This window comes from Oryctolagus cuniculus, chromosome 10 (assembly GCF_051225735.1).
Source record: "Oryctolagus cuniculus isolate XC-2025 breed Fujian yellow rabbit chromosome 10, ASM5122573v1, whole genome shotgun sequence".
NCBI lineage: Eukaryota > Metazoa > Chordata > Mammalia > Lagomorpha > Leporidae > Oryctolagus > Oryctolagus cuniculus.
In genome coordinates, this window is record NC_142876.1 from 92,467,736 (window position 1) to 92,489,234 (window position 21,499).

The following is a 21,499-nucleotide window of genomic DNA, read 5'->3' on the forward strand; positions in this document are numbered from 1 at the left end:
CACTCCACATTGGATCACAGGAGGTAAATCATAATTGGATTAATGTTTTAGAATATGAAGGAAAAAATGGATCAAACATGGCAAATTCAATGCATGTTTTAATCTCTAATCCATTCTTAAACCCACTAAAACTGTGATATAAGAATTAAAAAGGTATAAAGCCACTAGCATTAGGACTACAGGAGAGGAGACAACAACAAACAAAGATTATTCATAAATTTCGTAAATAGAAGGAGTGACATAAAAGGCTGAAACCTTTGGACTTTCAGAGAGGTTTCTTGATGAGTTTGAGAGAAACTCAAGAATTGGCAGTCTTGGGTATTAGCAAGCCACAGGGAAAAGGGTTTAGCTGAAAAATAGATGGATTAAAATCGTGTACAGGTTGCTGTAGGACCCAGATTCCCTCCCTAACTCCATATAACCAAGCAGCAGGGGATTTTTTTTCTGGAGAAACTGACCCAGAGAGCTTCTGAACTGAAGTGTATCAGGCGCATTATAGACAGCTGTCAAAACTAACAAGAGCAAGGAAATAGATGTGGTAAGGAATATCTGTATTTTCTCAGAACTAAGAAGAGATATTGCTTCTATAAAATAAGAATATTTTTTCTTGCATTACTTCAGTAAATATTTTGTTAAAGCCATTTATTTAAAAGCCATTTGGTGAGGCATTTAAATTTTACAGCCCCTGTTGAAGTGAAATGGACACTATGAGATACAATGACTTGATCAGCCCTTGACCTGTCAAGGAACAACTTAATACTTTATACCTTTTAGTATTTTTTGTTCTACTTAATACTATTGGTTGAACTCTTTAATTCACACACAATTATTCTTAGGTGTTTATTTTTTTTTTTATTTTTATTTTTTGACAGGCAGAGTGGACAGTGAGAGAGAGAGACAGAGAGAAAGGTCTTCCTTTGCCGTTGGTTCACCCTCCAATGGCCGCCGCGGCTGGCGCGCTGCAGCTGGCGCACCGCGCTGATCCGATGGCAGGAGCCAGGTACTTCTCCTGGTCTCCCATGGGGTGCAGGGGCCAAGCACTTGGGCCATCCTCCACTGCACTCCCGGGCTACAGCAGAGAGCTGGCCTGGAAGAGGGGCAACCGGGACAGAATCCGGCACCCCAACAGGGACTAGAACCCAGTATGCCGGTGCCGCAAGGCGGAGGATTATCCTAGTGAGCCGCGGCGCCGGCTCTCTTAGGTGTTTAAATTTAACTGAAAAGTGATCCCTTTTAAATATAAGAGTGGGAATAAGAGAGGGAAGAGATGTACAGTTTGGAACATGCTCATTCGGACTTGCCCCAACAGTAGAGTTAGAAACGTGCCAGGGGTTTCCAATTCAATCCCATCAAGGTGGCATGTACCAATGCCATCTCACTAGTCCAAGTGATCAATTTCAGTTCACAATTGATCACAATGATAGGATTAAGAGTCAAAGGGATCACATAAACAAGACTAGTGTCTGCTAATATATCTGATAGAATTAAAAAGGGAGAGAACGATCCAACATGGGAAGCGGGATACACAGCAGACTCATAGAATGGCGGATGTCCTAAACAGCACTCTGGCCTCAGCATTAGCCCTTAAGGCATTCGGATCTGGCTGAAGAGCCCATGAGAGTATTTTAGGCATGGAAAGCCAAGACACTCTGGCCAAAAAAAAAAAAAAAATCATCTAAATGAAAGATCTCTGTGAGTGAGATGCCAGTGGAAAGAATGGGCCATCAAAGAAGGAGGTAGCTCTCTCTGAAGGGAGGAGAGAAGAACTTCCACTTTGACTGTAGCCTTGTCTAAATAAGATCGGAGTTGGCGAACTGAAAAGGCTTCCATAGCCTTGGCAACTCATGACAAGAGCCTAGGGTGATTACTGACGCAATAAACAAGAGTGTCAATTTGTTAAATCAACAACAGGAGTCACTGTGTACTTACTCTCCATGTAGGATCTCTGTCCTTAATGTGGTGTACTATGTGAATCAATGGTATAACTAGTACTCAAACAGTACTTTACACTTAGTGTTTCTGTGTGGGTGCAAACTGTTGAAATCTTTACTTAATATATACTAAATTGATCTTCTGTATATAAAGATAATTGAAAAGGAATCTTGATGTGAAAGGAATGGGAGAGGGAGCGGGAGAGGGGAGGGTTGCGGGTGGGAGGGAAGTTGGGGGTGGGTAGAAAGCCATTGTAATTCACAAGCTGTACTTCGGATTTATATTTATTAAATAAAAGTTAAAAAAATAAAGAGAAGAAAACAAAAAAAATAGCCAACTCTTAAAACGTCAAACAGTGATGACAGGTTACCAATACCAGGTCATGCACTAGAGATAAAAATGTACAGAGAATTGTTCTATGCCTGCAAGGAGCTCTCAGTCTGAAATTATATCATTACTTCTTCTCTTACATTTAGGAACACAGAACACAAATACTCTAGTACTTAGATTTTAGGAAGAATATCGAACTGGGTAGTCAGACCTGTGAAATCATCACTGGCATAGCATTAGGACTCTACTCAGTGGATCACTGCTTGTTCTTTCTTCTCTCTTTTTTTGTTTCTCCTCTTTCTCTTATGTATCTACACATAAATTCTGGTATTTACTTTAAACACAGAATGATATAAATTTTCCTGTAATTCAGTCATGCAAATGCTTAAAACATCAGTCCACATCTCATCAGGAGCCATCAAAGTAATAAAGTAAATGGGATCAGCACATATTACTACTTGTCTAGGATAAGTCATTTCTCTGGGTATGGAAAAGGTGGTTAATTGCTTGTTTCAAGGTTCCAGTAATTCACCTTCTTTTATATCCTACCATGTAAACAGATAATAGCAAAGGAATCAGGGCAAATCTCTTGGCTTGGCAAAGCTTTCGAAGTTCTACAGTGAAATGGTAACAGTTTAAATAAACCAAGGCCAATAAAGTACTGAGTTCAAGTAAGGAAGCACTAAAGTATTTTCAAATAAAATCCCAATATGGAATCTAACAAGTAAAAAAGGCTTCCTTTGATGAATTTCTCAACACTGAGACTAATTTGTCTTTGCAGAAGAAAGTGATCTCTCCCTCAGTAAGAAAGTCAAAAGGGACACCATTATCAAATACATTACAGACACCCTCAACACAGCCAGTTACCAAATCATGACACTCTTACAGTAACATCCCCATCATTGAGTTGTTAGGACGATTAAGCAAATTCATGTCAGTAAGGTGCTCAGGACAGTGTCTAGCTCAAGAAGTAATGCTGCAATCACTGTCACAATCATTATCATTATCAGCTTTCTGTATCTTCTATGGCCAATCTCTTGGATCAAGAACATTCAATTTTCCCTGTATTATGTAATTTTAAAAAAAGATTTAGTTATTTATTTAAAAGGCATAGTTACAGAGAAAGAGAAGCAGAGACAGAGAGATTCCATTCACTGGTTTACTCCCCAAACGAGAGCAACAGCCAGGGCTGGGCCAGGCCAAAACCAGGAGCCAGGAGTGTCCTCTGGGTCTACTGCATGAGTGCAGGGGCCCAAGCACTCGGGCCGTCTTTTGCTTCTTTCCAAGGAGCATTATCAGGGAGCTGGATGGGAAGTGGAGCAGCTAAGACTGGAATCAGCACCTATATGGGATGCCAGCACTGCAGGCTGTGGCTTAACTTGTGCCACAGTGCTGTCCCCTTTACTATGTAATTCTTTGTCCTCTTTTATATAATTGTCTTCATAACACATCCTTGTTGTGTTAATTTTTCTAGTTTAGTAACTACACACACACTCTGAGAATAAAAACTGTACTGTGTGTCTTTATGTCATCTACAGTATGCAGTCTGGTGCGGTATTATATTCTACCTCCCACCCTGCCAGAAATCATCCTGAAAACCCTGTCCTTATATACACACGGTGAAGTGACACCTTTATACATTTAAGCTCTTTCTTCTGTCTGAAATGCTTTCTCTTCTCATTGTTCTATTTTCTGTTTTTACTGCTTGAAAAATTACTACTTTTCCTTCAAGATGCCTTTTGGAAAGTTAATTTCCTGGGTCAGTATATACTAACAAGGGTCTATGGACAGACACTGAGCCATAAAGTCATTGCCACAGGTCTATGAAAAATGTCAGCCTTTACTCTGCAATTCCTCCTGCTTTGTGCTTGTGTGCGCGTTAGTGTTCTTCACTTGATTAAAAATATCAAAATGTCTCTTCTTTGTTTGCTTTCATTCTCTGATTTGGTAATCTTGTGGGAATCACCCAGTTTTTTTTAACTTCTTGAGGCTGTGAAATTTTTTTTAACTTTTATTTAATAAATATAAATTTCCAAAGTATAGCTTGTGGATTACAATGGCTTCCCAGCCACCCCCAACTTCCCTCCCACCCGCAACCCTCCCCTCTCCCGCTCCCTCTCCCATTCCTTTCACATCAAGATTCCTTTTCAATTATCTTTATATACAGAAGATCAATTTAGTATATATTAAGTAAAGATTTCAACAGTTTGCACCCACACAGAAACACTAAGTGTAAAGTACTGTTTGAGTACTAGTTATACCATTGATTCACATAGTACACCACATTAAGGACAGAGATCCTACATGGAGAGTAAGTACACAGTGACTCCTGTTGTTGATTTAACAAATTGACACTCTTGTTTATTGCGTCAGTAATCACCCTAGGCTCTTGTCATGAGTTGCCAAGGCTATGGAAGCCTTTTCAGTTCGCCAACTCCGATCTTATTTAGACAAGGCTACAGTCAAAGTGGAAGTTCTTCTCTCCTCCCTTCAGAGAGAGCTACCTCCTTCTTTGATGGCCCATTCTTTCCACTGGCATCTCACTCACAGAGATCTTTCATTTAGATGATTTTTTTTTTTTTTTTTGGCCAGAGTGTCTTGGCTTTCCATGCCTAAAATACTCTCATGGGCTCTTCAGCCAGATCCGAATGCCTTAAGGGCTAATGCTGAGGCCAGAGTGCTGTTTAGGACATCCGCCATTCTATGAGTCTGCTGTGTATCCCGCTTCCCATGTTGGATCGTTCTCTCCCTTTTTAATTCTATCAGATATATTAGCAGACACTAGTCTTGTTTATGTGATCCCTTTGACTCTTAATCCTATCATTGTGATCAATTGTGAACTGAAATTGATCACTTGGACTAGTGAGATGGCATTGGTACATGCCACCTTGATGGGATTGAATTGGAAACCCCTGGCACGTTTCTAACTCTACTGTTGGGGCAAGTCCGAATGAGCATGTTCCAAACTGTACAGAAACAAATGGATAGACCAGTGGAACAGAATAGAAACACCAGAAATCAACCCAAATATCTACAGCCAACTTATATTTGATCAACGATCTAAAACCAATTCCTGGAGTAAGGACAGTCTATTCAATAAATGGTGCTGCGAAAACTGGATTTCCACATGCAGAAACATGAAGCAAGACCCCTACCTTACACCTTACACAAAAATCCACTCAACATGGATTAAAGACCTAAATCTACTACCTGACACAATCAAGTTATTAAAGAACATTGGATAAACCCTGCAAGATATTGGCACCAGCAAAGACTTCTTGGAAAAGACCCTGGAGGCGCAGATAGTCAAAGCCAAAATTAACTATTGGGATTGCATCAAATTGAGAAGTTTCTGTACTGCAAAAGAAACAGGAGAGTGAAGAGGCAACCGACAGAATGGGAAAAAATATTTGCAAACTATGCAACAGATAAAGGCTGGGTTTTTTTTAATTACTCATTCATTCACTATCTCCTCAAACCCTTTTTGAATGTCAAGTAGTATGGCAGAAATTATCCAGGGGCCACAGGAAAAACTAGCAATATCCACATCTTGCCTTAGCATACTCTTCGAGCAGGGAAGGACCATAGAGGTCCTCTAATGCACTGTCTCAGTGATGTAGATAAGGAAAACGAGGCCCACAAAATGAGGCAAACGGTGCTGAAATCACAGGAGGTGGAGCTTAAGGCCAAGCTTCTGATGTTTTTTTTTTCTTAACAGTACAGTTTGCCTTCTTTAGTAACCACAATGGTCTGGTGTTTTTAATACTTATTAGAAGTATTGTTAATATTTATTATTATTCTGCTGAATACCCCCCACCATTCAAACCAGGTGAGTGTACATTGTACCCAAATCTCATCAATTTAAGGTTGCATTCTCCCTCCTTCCCCTGGTGTAGTTGAACCTCAGAAATAGAAAAGGGATGTGGCTTCAACATAGCAGAAGTGCTCAGGAACCACTGGTAGATCCCACAAAATTGAGGTATGACTATCTATATAGCAGTACTCATAATGTGGAGGAAAGTATCTGCTGTTTTCTAAGTATTATTTTTTTAAGTTTTTTTATTTTATTTGAAAGGCAGAGTTACAGAGAGGCAGAGGCAGAGGCAGAGAGAGAGAGAATCTTCTATCCACTCGTTCACTCCCCAAATGGCCACAACAGCTGGAGCTGTGCCAATGCGAAGCCAGGAGCTAGGAGCTTCTTTCAGGTCACCCATGTGGATGCAGGGGCCCGAGGACTTGGGCTGTCTTCCACTGCTTTCTCAAGTCATAGCCTAAGGACTTGGGCCATCTTCCACTGCTTTCCCAGGCCATAGGAGAGAGCTAGATCAGAACTGGAGCAGCCAAGACTCAAACCTATGCCCATATGGGATTCCGGTACTGCAGGCAGTGGCTTTAACGGCTACACCACAGTGCCAGCCCCTCTAAGTATTACAAAATATTATTTATACTAGAATCTCATCTCTCAAATACTCCAAGAACAAATCTATCTGTGGTAGCATCAAAAATAATTAAGCTGGGGAATAAATTTAACCAATGAGGTAAAATACTTACACACTGAAAACTACAGAATAATCAGAACCCACCACCCCACCATGGGTCCTAGGAGGTCCTAGCAGCTCTGGTGACATGAGGAGCAGCAGTGCCATGCGCCCAGCTTGACATAGCATCATGGTGCACTGCAGCCCACAGGCACCTGGCACAGGCCCTCTCCCTCCCCCGCTGCCAAGATGCCCCACAGGAAGGGCAGCTGAGCTCATGGAGCAGTAAAGAAAGAGCCCAAGAGAATATTGGAGAGGTTGTCAGCTAGACTTGCTCCTGCAGAAATGGAAAAGGAAGACCATAAAAGCAGTAGGAAAGGATAAATCCCAGCCAAAAGAGTGAAAACAAAAGGGAAAAGGAGAGCAAAGGGGAAACAGGCCAAGGTGACTAACCTGGAAGCTTACAGATTTACCTGATGAAAATGGATGAACTAAAAATGAGGAACGTCCAGTCTCTGATGAAATAGAAGAGAAAGAAGTCAAGTCTCATTCCTGTCCTTCACAGTTTCTCAGCAGTGGTCACTATCTCCCTTCTTGGATAATCCAGAGAAATATTTTGATCCACTATTCTGTAAATGCAAGTTTTTTAGTATCTCTAGAAACATTTTTAGGAAGGAAATGTTTTAATTATAAATTATCTTTTTAAGAGGTGAAATCATCTGCTGATAACTTTTTGGTATAGTCAGAAAATAGTGGAAGATGGCAGAATAGTGAGGACACGCACTGATAGTCCGGGAAAAGATAGGTTGATAAAAGAGGAATTAGAATAATCACAGGGAAAGTCTCGGAGGGGAAAAAATGCAGAGGAAACCCTTCCGGATCTAGTGGATGTGACACAGACAACCAGCGGGGAGAGCAGGGACGCCCACGGCTCCGAGTCCACACATCAGCGCTGGAAGGGGAGGTGAGCTCAGTAACCCGAGGCATTGGCGGGGAAACAGCGGACAGAGTCTAGAGGGAAGCGGGCTTGAGGAAGGAAAGTTCACCAGACTGACTACAGGAGAGAAGAAAAGAAAAAAGTGTGGGGGTACTGGTATGGGCGAGTTTTTCTCTCCGCCTACCTTGCAAAGGCCAGCAAGAGACAAAGAGCAGGCACCATTCTGGATATACATAACAAAAGGGTAGAGCTAATGAACTGAAGCGCGGAGGGGAGGGGAAGAGACAGTGGGTGAAAGAACTCACGGAGGTCACGTGAGTACTCTCCAGAGATGCTACAATTCAGTAACCTAGGCAACCCGGTGGGAGACCGCAGGAGAAACTGAGCCCGCACAGATTCTTTGGGTGGTCTGTTGGAAAAAGCAGACGAATGATATACACATAGAAGCCAGAGATTGGAAGCTAAATACCATCAATTCTGCTCAGCTATGCAGTATTACTTCCCTCCTGAATAAAAAAATAAATAAAATAAAATAAATAAATAAATAGAGATTTACCACGCTGAACCTGAGGCTGTCACCTTTGGCACACCCTTAACCTTGAAGAACCAAGCAGAGCTCTCTGGCCACACCCATCTCAAGCCTCCAAGGCTCCTCCAACAGCAGACAGTCCACTTAACACAGGCATAGTATAAAATAAAAAAAAAATAAATAAAACAGTGAGGGAAGAAGAATTCACAATGCCAAGCAACAAACAAAAAAACTGAGGGAACAAGATCAACGAAGACACTATGACACCTCCAAATAAACAAAACATCCCAAGCCAAGATTATGAAGATGATGAGATAGAAGAAATGCAAGATACGGATTTCAAAAAATTTATGATAAGAACATTTAGAAGTTTTCAAAAGCAAATTCTTGAACTACAGAAATCCTTATTGGACAGGATAGGAAATCTCTCCCGTGAAAATGAAATTTTAAGGAAGAATCAAAATGAAATGCAGAAACTAGTAGAACAGGAAAGTGTGATAGTGAAGAGAAATCAAAATGAAATGAAGAACTCAATAGATCAAGTGACAAACACATTAGAGAGTCTAAAAAACAGAGTCAGTGAAACAAAAGAGAGAATATCGGACTTAGAAGACAGAGCACAGGAAAACATACAATCAAACCAAAGAAAAGAAGAGGAAATTAGAAATCTAAAAAATATTGTTGGGGATCTACAGGATACTATTTAAAAAACCAACATTCGAGTTCTAGGAGTTCCTGAAAGCATGGAGAGAGAGAAAAAGGATTAGAAGGCCTTTTTAGTGAGATACTAGCAAAGAACTTTCCGGATTTGGAGAAGGACAGAGACATCCTAGTACAGGAAGCTCATAGAACCCCTAGTAAACATGACCAAAAGAGATCCTCACCACGACACATTGTAATTAAACTCACCACAGTGAAACATAAAGAAAAGATCCTAAAATGTGCAAGAATGAAACGTCGGATTACTCTCAGAGGATCTCCAGTTAGACTCACAGCAGACTTCTCATCAGAAACACTACAGGCTAGGAAGAAATGGCGAGACACAGCACAGGTGCTAAGAGAGAAAAATTTCCAGCCCAGAATATTATATCCTGCAAAGCTCTGATTTGTGAATGAAGGTGAAATAAAGACCTTTCATAGCAAACAGAAATTGAAAGAGTTTGCCTCCGCCACTCGTCCGGCCCTGCAAAAGATACTTAAAGATGTGCTACACTCAGAAACACAGAAACACGGCCACCAATATGAAAGAAGGTAAAGGAAGAAAACCTACCAGTAAAAGAGCATGGGAAGCTCAAAGCATATACTAGAAAATATTTCCGGGAAAATGGCAGGGCAAAGTCATCACTTATCAATAGTCACATTAAACGTTAATGGACTTAACTCTCCAGTCAAAAGCTACAGACTGGCTGAATGGATTAAGGAACAAAACCCGACTATTTGCTGCCTACAAGAAACACATCTTTCTAACAAAGATGCATGCAGACTGAAAGCGAAAGGCTGGAAAAAGATATTCCATGCCAACAGAAACCAAAAAAAAGCAGGTGTAGCCATATTAATATCAGACAAAATAAACTTTAATACAAAAACTGTTAAGAGAGACAAAGCGGGGCACTATATAATGATTAAGGGTTCAATTCAACAGGAAGATGTGACTGTTATAAATGTATATGCACCTAATTACAGGACACCGGTCTATTTAAAAGGTATGTTAAGAGACTTAAAGGGAGACTTAGATTCCAATACAATAGTCCTGGGGGACTTCAAACTCCACTCTCAGAAAGAGATCATCTGGACAGAAGAACAACAAGGAAACAGCAGATTTAATCGACACTATAGCCCAAATGGATCTAACAGATATCTACAGAACTTTCAATCCTACATCTAAAGACTTTACATTCTTCTCAGCAGTGCATGGAACCTTCTCTAGGATTGATCAATACTAGGCCATAAAGCAAGTCTCAGCAAATTTAAAAGAATTAGAATCATACCATGCAGCTTCTCAGACCACAGCGGAATGAAGTTGGAAATTAGCAACTCAGGAAACCCTAGAGATTATGCAAACACATGGAGACTGAACAACATGCTCCTGAATGAACACTGGGTCATTCAAGAAATCAAAAGAGAAATCAAAAACTTTCTGGAAGTAAATGAGGATAAAAACACAACATATCAAAACTTATGGGATACGGCAAAAGCAGTATTGAGAGGCAAGTTTATAGCAATAGGTGCCTATATCAAGAAATTGGAAAGCTACCAAATAAATGAGCTTTCAGCGTGTCTCAAGCACCTAGAAAAACTGCAGCAAACCAGACCTAAATCTAGTAGGAGAAGAGAAATAATTAAAATCAGAGAAGAAATCAACAGGATTGAATCAAAAAAAATTACAAAAAATCAGCCAAGCGAAGAGCTGGTTTTTTGAAAAAAATAAACAAAATTGACACCCCATTGGCCCAACTAACTGAAAAAAGAAGAGAAAAGACCCAAATCAATAAAATCAGAGATGAAAAAGGACACGTAACAAGAGACACCACAGAAATTAAAAGAATCATCAGAAACTACTACAAAGAGTTGTATGCCAGCAAACAGGAAAATCTATCAGAAATGGATAGATTCCTGGACACATGCAATCTACCTAAATTGAACCATGAAGACATAGAAAACCTAAATAGACCCATAACTGAGACAGAAATTGAAACAGTCATAAAGGCCCTCCCAACAAAGAAAAGCCCAGGACCAGATGGATTCACTGCTGAATTCTACCAGACATTTAAATAAAAACTAATTCCATTTCTTCTCAAACATAGATGCAAAAATCCTCAATAAAATTCTCGCCAATGGAATACAACAACACATCAGAAAAATCATCCACCTAGACCAAGTTGGATTTATCCCAGGTATGCAGGGATGGTTCAACATTCGCAAATCAAGCAGTGTGATACACTACATTAACAGACTGCAGAAGAAAAAGCATATGATTATCTCAATAGATGCAGAGAAAGCATTCGATAAAATTCAACACCCTTTCATGATGAAAACGCTAAGCAAACTGGGTTTGGAAGGAACATTCCTCAATACAATCAAAGCAATCTATGAAAAACCCACAGGCAGCATCCTATTGAATGGGGAAAAGTTGGAAACATTTCCACTGAGATCTGGTACCAGACAGGGATGCCCACTCTCACCACTGCTATTTAACATAGTTCTGGAAGTTTTAGCCAGAGCCATCAGGCAAGAAAAAGAAATTAAAGGAATACAAATTGAGAAGGAAGAAGTCAAACTATCCCTCTTTGCAGCCGATATGATTCTTTACTTAGGGGATCCAAAGAGCTCTACTAAGAGACTATTGGAACTCATAGAAGAGTTTGGCAAAGTGGCAGGATATAAAATCAATTCACAAAAATCAACAGCCTTTGTATACACAAGCAATGCCATGGCTGAGAAAGAACTGCTAAGATCAATCCCATTCACAATAGCTACAAAAACAATCAAATACCTTGGAATAAACTTAACCAAGGATGTTAAAGATGTCTACGATGAGAATTACAAAACCTTAAAGAAAGAAATAGAAGAGGATACCAAAAAATGGAAAAATCTTCCATGCTCATGGATTGGAAGAATCAACGTCATTAAAATGTCTATTCTCCCAAAAGCAATTTATAGATTCAATGCAATGCCAATCAAGATACCAAAGACATTCTTCTCTGATCTAGAAAAAATGATGCTGAAATTCATATGGAGGCACAAGAGACCTCGAATATCTAAAGCAATCTTGTACAACAAAAACAAAGCCAGAGGCATCACAATACCAGATTTCAGGACATACTGCAGGGCAGTTGTAATCAAAACAGCATGGTACTGGTTCAGAAACAGATGGATAGACCAATGGGACAGAATAGAAACACCAGAAATCAACCCAAACATCTACAGCCAACTTATATTTGATCAGGATCTAAAACCAATTCCTGGAGTAAGGACAGTCTATTCAATAAATGGTGCTGGGAAAACTGGATTTCCACGTGCAGAAGCAGGAAGCAAGACCCCTACCTTACACCTTACACAAAAATCCACTCAACATGGATTAAAGACCTAAATCTATGACCTGACACCATCAAGTTATTAGAGAACATTGGATAAACCCTGCAAGATATTGGCACCAGCAAAGACTTCCTGGAAAAGACCCTGGAGGCGCAGGCAGTCAAAGCCAAAATTAGCTATTAGGATTGCATCAAATTGAGAAGTTTCTGTACTGCAAAAGAAACAGGAGAGTGAAGAGGCAACCGACAGAATGGGAAAAAATATTTGCAAACTATGCAACAGATAAAGGGTTAATAACCAGAATCTACAAAGAGATCAAGAAACTCCACAACATCAAAACAACCCACTTAAGAGATGGGCCAAGGAACTCAATAGACATTTTTCAAAAGAGGAAATCCAAATGGCCAACAGGCACATGAAAAAATGTTCAAGGTCACTAGCAATCAGGGAAATGCAAATCAAAACCACAATGAGGTTTCACCTCACCCCAGTTAGACTGGCTCACATGCAGAAATCTACCAAAAATAGATGCTGGCGAGGATGTGGGGGAAATGGGACACTAACCCACTTTTGGTGGGAATGCAAACTGGTCAAGCCACTATGGAAGTCAGTCTGGAGATTCCTCAGAAACCCGAATATAACCCTACCATTCAACCCAGCCATCCCACTCCTTGGAATTTACCCAAAGGAAATTAAATTGGCAAACAAAAAAGCGGTCTGCACCCTAATGTTTATTGCAGCTCAATTCACAATAGCTAAGACCTGGAACCAACCTAAATGCCCATCAACAGTAGACTGGATAAAGAAATTATGGGATATGTACTCTTTAGAATACTATACAGCAGTAAAAAACAATGAAATCCGGTCATTTGCAACAAAATGGAGGAATCTGGAACACATCATGCTGAGTGAAATAAGCCAGTCCAAAAGGTACAAATATCATATGTTCTCCCTGATGGGTGACAACTGACTGAACACCAAAAAGGAAACCTGTTGAAGTAAAATGGACACTATAAGAAACGGTGACTTGATCAGCCATAGCCCTGACTGGTGATGAACAACTTAATACGTTATCCCTCTTAGTATTTTTTTGTCTGTTCTACTTAATACTATTGGTTTAATTCTGTAATTAATACACAGTTATTCTTAAGTGTTGAAATTTAACTGAAAAGTGATCCTTGTTAAATATAAGAGTAGGAATAAGAGAGGGAGGAGATGTACAATTTGGGACATGCTCAATCGGACTTGCCCCAAATGGTGGAGTTAGAAACATGCCAGGGGATTCCAATTCAATCCCATCAAGGTGGCATGTACCAATGCCATCTCACTAGTCCAAGTGATCAATTTCAGTTCACAATTGATCACAATGATAGGACTAAGAGTCAAAGGGATCCCATAAACAAGACTAGTGTCTGCTAATATATCTGATAGAATAAAAAAGGGAGAGAACGATCCAACATGGGAAGCGAGATACACAGCAGACTCATAGAATGGCGGATGTCCTAAACAGCACTCTGGCCTCAGAGTCAGCCCTAAAGGCATTCGGATCCAGCTGAAAAGCCCATGAGAGTATTTCAGGCATGGAAAGCCAAGACACTCTGGCAAAAAAAAAAAAAAAAAAAAAAAAATGACCTAAATGAAAGATCTCTATGAGTGAGATCCCAGTGGAAAGAACAGGTCATCAAAGAAGGAGGTACCTTTCTCTGAAGGGAGGAGAGAACTTCCACTTTGACTATGACCTTGTCTAAATATGATAAGAGTCGGTGAACTCGAAAGGCTTCCATAGCCTTGGAAACTCATGACTGGAGCATAGGGAGATTACTGATGCCATAAACAATACTGCCAATTTGTAAAGTCAACAACAGGCGTAACTGTGCACTTACTCCTCATGTAGGATCTCTGTCCTTAATGTGCTGTACATTGAGACTTAATGCTATAATGAGTACTCAAACAGTATTTTTCACTTTGTGTTTCTATGTAGGTGCAAACTGTTGAAATCTTTACTTAATGTATACTAAACTGATCTTCTGTATATAAAGAGAATTGAAAATGAATCTTGATATGAATGGAAGGGGAGAGAGAGCAGGAAAGGGGAGGGTTGCGGGTGGGAGGGAAATCATTGGGGTGGGAAGCCATTGTAATCCATAAGCTGTACTTTGGAAATTTATATTCATTAAATAAAGGTTAAAAAAATTAAAAAAAATAAAAATAAAAAATAAAAACAAGAAAATAGTGGGATGTTGAATTATGCAAGATTTTGAATATCTTACGTCAGTTTACCATTCCTATAGGTGGGAAAGGACTAGTTTTTATATCCTGCAATACAAAACGTATTAAATTATAATTTGGAGTCATAACCATGCATTTAATATGTCTTGAACATTTTAAATCACTTCTAGTCCCATGTTTTTAGTAGAATGATTTCCAAAAGAAAACCACTCCTTAATTGTTGGTCTGTCAGATTTGTGCACTCTGCAGTGTATTTAGTCATGGAGGCTAGTTTTTTCCAATAATTTTTAAAATTTTTTAAATTTATATAAGGTGGGAAATTTTCACATATTTCATATATACCAATTTTTAATGTGCTGTAAAAGATTAAAAATTTATGTAGTATATATGATATTAAATTGTGAGTTGATGGGACTTATGTGACAACTTATCAACATCTGAAGGGGTTGGTTCTTGATATCATCTTAAGAAAGTTCGCATCCAAATTTGAAGCTAAAAAGTTGCTGGAATAACCATTTTAAAAAGAATGTGGTAAGTGGCTTTTTTTTTTTTATTTCCAGCACATATATTAAGAATTATGTACAAATGGAAATGTCTGTATCGCAATCTTCAACACAGCCCATAAAATCTGTTATGTTAAAAAAAATTTGATGAAAGACCTAAGTAGGGACCAGCATTGTGGCTTATTAGCAGGTGAAACCTCTGTGACAACCGCGTTGCATATGTGCTCCTTTTTGAGTCCTGGCTGCTCCATTTTTGATCCAGCTCCCTGCTGATGGCCTGGGAAAAGCAGCAGAAGGTGACTGAAGTGCTTGAGTCCTTGGGTCCCTGCACCCATGTGGGAGACCTGGAAGAAGCTCCTGGCTCTCAACTTCGACTTGGCCCAGCCCTGGCTGTTGCGGCCATTTGGGAAGTGAACCAGCAAATGGGAAATGGATCTTTCTCTCTCTCTCTCTCTCTCTCTCTCTCTTTCTCTTTCTCTTTCTCTCCTCCTCTCTCTGTAACTCTGCTTTTCAAATACTTCAAAACAAAATTAAAAAAAAAAAAGATAAAGAAGACCTAAATAAATGAAAAGACCATATTTATGAACTGAAAGACAATATTGTTGGGCCGGCGCCGTGGCTCACTAGGCTAATCCTCCAGCTGCCGTGCCAGCACTCCGGGTTCTAGTCCCAGTTGGGGCACTGGATTCTGTCCCGGTTGCCCCTCTTCTACTTCAGCCCTCTGCTGTGGCCAGAGAGGGCAGTGGAGGATGGCCCAAGTGTTTGGGCCCTGCCATCCGCATGGGAGACCGGGAAGAAGCACCTGGCTCCTGGTTTCAGATCAGCGCAGCACACCGGCTGCAGTGGCCATTTGGGGGGTGAACCAACGGAAGGAAGACCTTTCTCTCTGTCTCTCTCTCTCTCACTGTGTAACTCTGCATGTCCAAAAAAAAAAAAAAAAAGACAGTCTACTAAATTAAAAAAAAAAATCAATGTACTGAATAGGCATTTGTCCAAAGAAACTATATAAATGGCAGGCAGATACATGAAAAGATATTCAACATCATCATTTATTAGAAAAGTACAAATTAAAGCCACAGTGAGGTGCCACTTCATACCCACAGAATGGCTGTGTTTTTTAATGTAAATAACAATATTGGCAAAGATGTGAAGAAATTGGAACCTAGATTTTACTGGTAGGAAAACAAAATGTTTCACCCACTATGAAAAAACGTTGTGTCAGTTCATCAGATATTTAAGCGTAGAATTATCTTTTGATGATGCAATTCCACTCCTGTATATATACCCAAAAGAATGGAAAAGAGGTACTCGAACAAATACATGTACTCACATGTTCATAACAGCACTATCACAATAACCAAAATATGGAAACAGCCCAAATGTCATCAGTAGTTGAAGGGACAAACAAAATCATATCATATATACTACAATAGAATAATACCTACTCCTAAAAGGAAATAAAATACTAATACATGATAAATGTATTAGTATTAAATGCAATGCTAAGTGAGAGAAACCAGACTCAAAAGTCACATAATGTATGATTCTATTTGTGTGAAATATCCAGAATAGACAAACCTATAGGGACAGAGCACAGATTTGTGTGTTCCTGGCACTGAGGACTTAAGAGGATGGGTAGAAACTTCTTAATGGGTAAGGTGTTTACAGTGGAGTGATGGAAGGATTTTGAAAGCAGATAGTCAGGATTGTAATGCACCATTGTGAGTGTACTGAGTGCCACTGAGTAGTTCACTTTGAAATGGTTGATTTTATATTGATGTGAATTTCTCTTCAAATTGTTTTTTAAAAGCTATAAGGACATAGTTCATTCAGGAAAGCCAAGTTTTTGGTGTAGCCTAAGTTTATTTGCCCCTTCAGACATCAAAACTTTTTCTGACTGAAAAACACATTTTAAAAAGTAGTGGTTTTGTCATCACCATAGTTAGATAATCTGCAAAGTACAAGAGGTCTTCAAAAAGTTCATGGAAAATATGTACTGTGAAGAAAAGTATGTATAGATTTCAGTAATTTTCTCTGGCAGATTAAATTTATGTCTTAATTTCATTTTTCTATTGACTTTGTATTTATGTTATTAATAGAAAGCAGTTATGAAATACTTGGCATGTACCGGGCAGTATTATCAACTGCCCATATACATTAATCATTATTTAAACCTTATTTAATCATCACAGTAGCCCAATATAGAATGTAATTTTTTATATCCAACTTTGTAGATGAAAACAGGATACAGCAAGGTAATGTGATTATTTAAGGGTCACTTAACTAATAAGTATGTCGTGGAGCAGGATATGAACCCAGGATGCCTTGCTCCAGAGCCTATGCTCTTAACTACAGTAATATATTGCTTCTTAAGATTTTTTGGATTATGTGACAAACTCCTAAGGGCAAGGATTTGAATCCATGCTGGATTCAGAGAAAACCTGATAGTTATAAAGCAAATGAATGAATAAGCAGACGTTATTGCACTATTTTGGCAGAGACTTTGTATTTTGTACTTGGCTCTCAACTGGTCTTTTAGGAAGGTGAAGTTTGATATAAATAAGGCACTGTGCTAGACGCTACTGGCTGTTTCCAGATAAATAAGATGGATGTCATGAGTTTAGTCCCTTGTTTAAAATGTCTGAATTAGGTAGAGTCATAAAGCAAGGCAGACCTATAAATGTCACAAGCTTACTGGGCATGTCCCCTATGAAATGAGGATGATGATTTTTAATGAATAAAGTATTTTATATATGTATTAAAATGATGATTTAATTTTTAAAGCTAGGTAAGATCATCAAAGATATTAAACACTTACAGAATGGTTCATTTTGTGATGGCTTAATGGCCAAAGCAAAGCAAATGGGATTGCAAAGACTCTCAAACACTATAATAATACACTAACTCATACCAGAAGCGGATACCAAAATTTCCAACATCTAATTGTTTGGTGGCTACAGGAACAAACCTGTCAGCCTTCTGAGAGCCTTCTCCTTCATGTGCTGTTTCACCATTCTGAAGTGACCATTCCAGCCAGCATTATGTGCCTTTAGTTTTTTTGGAGAAAGTGGTTTAGGTTTCACTATGTCATTATCCAGACGCTTGATCAGGCAGTCTGTGTGTTTCCATACACAGACCCTACGAGAAGATAGAATTTGACTGAAACAAATCCCTAATCCTTTAGATCTGATTACTGGCCTGATTTATTATTTGCTACCTGGGGGAAAAATTGTGGTATCCAAATAAAATGTGCCTAGAGTACTTCTCAGGATGTAACTAAGCAAATAACAGCCAAAGAAGAAAAAATGAGAGATGTGAGAGCTGAATGTAATGTAATTCAAGCTGTTATGACAGGGCTTTGTCCATGGGTGGTTACCAAGCATCCCCTTAGAAGCAGGTGTTGTACAAAATAGATCCTTGGGGTTTGCCCCCTCAATGCTTTGGTAGAACTCTTTCCCTCTTCAGCTCCAAGGTGAAGTGGAGTCCTTCTGCCTTCACAGCCTTCCGTTGTTGGGTTTTCTTCATGTGAATGATGGCCACCACCTCATTTCAAGAGGCCACTGCCTACTTAGCATTTCCGAGGCAGCTTAAATATGCCTTTCTCAAATATAGCATTTTATTTCAGATTCATGTTCTTCAGAATTCCCATCTTTTAATATAAAATCGTGAATTGTCAATGTTGGCACTGATGTGGAAGTCACATCACTTTCAGCCTCAGAGGAGTTAGATATGCTGTGCTAAATAGGTATCTCAGTCGGTTTAGTTATTTTTCCAGATGCTTTCTTTGTTTTAAGCTCATTTATGCAATTATTTTATTTGATTTTCTAACTGTCAGTGACAAAGAATGGATGGACATAGAATATTTAGAAACTAAAATGTATAAATATAGTACATTTTAAATGTCTGGAGCATCGAGATACTAAGGTACTATTATTATATTGCCAATAAGTACTGAACTTTTTAGTTAAGTGATTCATTTTCTTTTTCCAGATTAGGACATTAGGATATAATTAGAAAAATACCTTGGCTCAGGTGCACAGAAATCTTTTCTACCAACATTTGCTTTTGTAAATGTGGTAAAAATTTACACTTACATAAGGGTGTTGTTTGAGTGAGGATTGGTTGGATTTTCCTTACTACTTACATTTACATATACATACACAATTTTTTCCTCTAAGTTCTAAAAATGGAGGCTTTGTAAAAATCAGACATATATGCATGAGTGTTGGGGCTCAGTACATTAAGTTCCCCTCTTAGGATGTTTGCATCTGCTGTTAGAGTGCCCTGTTCAAGTCCTGGCTACTCCACTTCTGATCTAGCTTCCTGCTTAATATACCAGGACGTAGTAGTGATGGTCCCAAGTACTTGGATCCCTGCCACTCACTTGGAAAAACCAGATGGAGTCCCTGGCTCCTGGCTTAAACCTGTACTATTGAAGACATTTGGGGAGTCAACCAGCAATGAAAGATATCTCTTTCTTCTTCCCTCCCTCACTCCTTCCTTCCCTCTCTGTCTCCCTCTCTCTGTGTCTCTACCTTCTAATAAATAAATGAATCACTTTCTTAAAAATCAAATGTATATATGTATATATATTTGTGTATAAATTTTTATATATATGTGTATATATATATATGATTGTGAGGTTGAAAAACTGTACTCAAACTAATCACCCAAAATGGTTTTACATTTTGGTAAATTTCCTTCCCAACTTTTTGTCAGTTGTTCATTTTATATATGTTTTTCTGCAGGTAAGAATGCTGTACCCATTATTTTTATTTAAGTTGTCTTGAGCCTTGCCCATATATTTTGGACATGTTCATAAGGATTCTTCACTGTCCCATACCTTGAAAAACTTCAGTACTCTTCAAGTGCTAGAAATTTAAGGGTTTATTTTTCAGAAATGACAAATAACTATTTACAAAGATCTTTGAGTTTCTAATTTTCTTTACTTAGATTCATAAAATAAAATTAGTAAAATGGTATGAGCATTTTTGAGGGTTTTGATACACAAAGTAAAATTGCTTTTAGAATAGGACTACCAATCTATACTCCCACTTAATACAAATGACAAAAAATAATACATTTCCCATAAGAGCATTCATATAAATTAGTAGAGAAAAGTACACTAATAGTACAAAAGCTTAAGAACTTAAACAGAAAATTTACTCACAAGAAAATTAAAATATTTGAATAAATATATTTGATTTTAAAATAATATTTTAAATATAATAAACTTTTTTTCTTTGCAAGTATTCAAAGGTAAAATATGTTAACATTAGGAAAAACTGAGAAAATATTATGAAGGGAAACTTTGAATTTTTTTTAGCTTTTTAGAAGTCTAAGTTTATTTCAAAAATAGAAAGTTAAAAATTATTTACTCCTTTAATGCCTGTGAGTGCTTAGATGGTCATTATACTTATTGATCTCATATAAATGAGTAGATGTACTTCCAGAAATCTTTTTTTTTTAATTTAACAAGTAGAATTACAGACAGTGAGACAGAGACAGAGAGAAAGGTCTTCCTTCCATTGGTTCACTCCCCAAATGGCCGCAAGAGTCAGAGCTCGCCGATCCGAAGCCAGGAGCCAGGTGCCTCTTCCCGGTCTCCCATGCAGGTGCAGGGGCCCAAGCACCTGGGCCTTCCTCCACTGCGTTCCCAGGCCACAGCAGAGAGCTGGACTGGAAGAGGAGCAACCAGAACTAGAACCCGGCACCCATATCGGATGCCGGCACCACAGGTGGAGGATTAACCTAGTGAGACACAGCTCCAGCCCCCTCAGAATCTTAAATAGTATATTTAACTAGTTCTCTGATGGTCACACTACTACTATTGAAAAACAGATGTAAAATATTTCCACTGAGTGCTCTTACTGTGTACAGCCCTCTCAATCTTCTCCATTTGTTATGTTTTTTTTTAATGTAAGATTTATTTATTTGAAAGAGGTATATAGAGAGTGAAGGAGAGGCAGAGAGAAACAGAGAGAGAGAGAGAGAGAGGTCTTCCCTACGCTGGTTCACTCCCCAGTTGGCCACAACAGCCGGAGCTGTGCCAATCCAAAGCCAGGAACCAGGAGCTTCCTCCAGGTCTCCCATGCTGATGCAGGGGCCCAAGGACTTGGGCCATCTTCTACTGCTTTCTCAGGTTGTAGCAGAGAGCTGGGTCGAAGGTAGAGCAGCTGGAACTCGAATCCGTGCCCACATGGGATGCCGGCACTGGTTTACATTTGGAGAATGAATGCTTGTCTTTATTTCCAGCTGTATATGGTGCCCCGTTTCCGACAGATGAACCTACTGACATTATTCCCCGAAGCTGCCAGCTAACACGAGATGTTCCCCATGTCACACAGCTGCTGAATATGACCAAACTCCGCCAAACGGAAATGAAATTTGGAGGTCATCCTCTGAGTTCAGCAGAGACAGGTATGTACTCAGACAAGCAAATTTTAAGCGAAATATGCCTGCATCCTTTAAAAGAGGACACTGTCCTGGCCGGCGCCGTGGCTCGATAGGCTAATCCTCCGCCTTG

The 21,499-nt window shown here is 39.1% G+C and overlaps 1 protein-coding gene across 10 annotated transcripts in view; it reads left to right on the forward strand.

The window, feature by feature from the left end:
• Nucleotides 1-21,499, forward strand: part of CFAP20DC (CFAP20 domain containing) — a 277,464-nt gene that overhangs the window by 122,066 nt on the left and 133,899 nt on the right. For 7 of the 10 annotated variants that reach the window (XR_016214759.1, XR_011379498.2, XM_008260862.5 and 4 more), the window contains one exon: nt 21,229-21,393. The exons of the other annotated variants lie outside the window; for them this stretch is intronic. Coding sequence is in view for 5 of the 7 variants with exons in the window: in XM_008260862.5 (XP_008259084.4) it covers nt 21,229-21,393 (165 nt within the window). In the remaining 2 variants the exon portion in view is untranslated. The remainder of the gene's footprint in view (nt 1-21,228; nt 21,394-21,499) is intronic. 10 annotated transcript variants of the gene reach the window in all.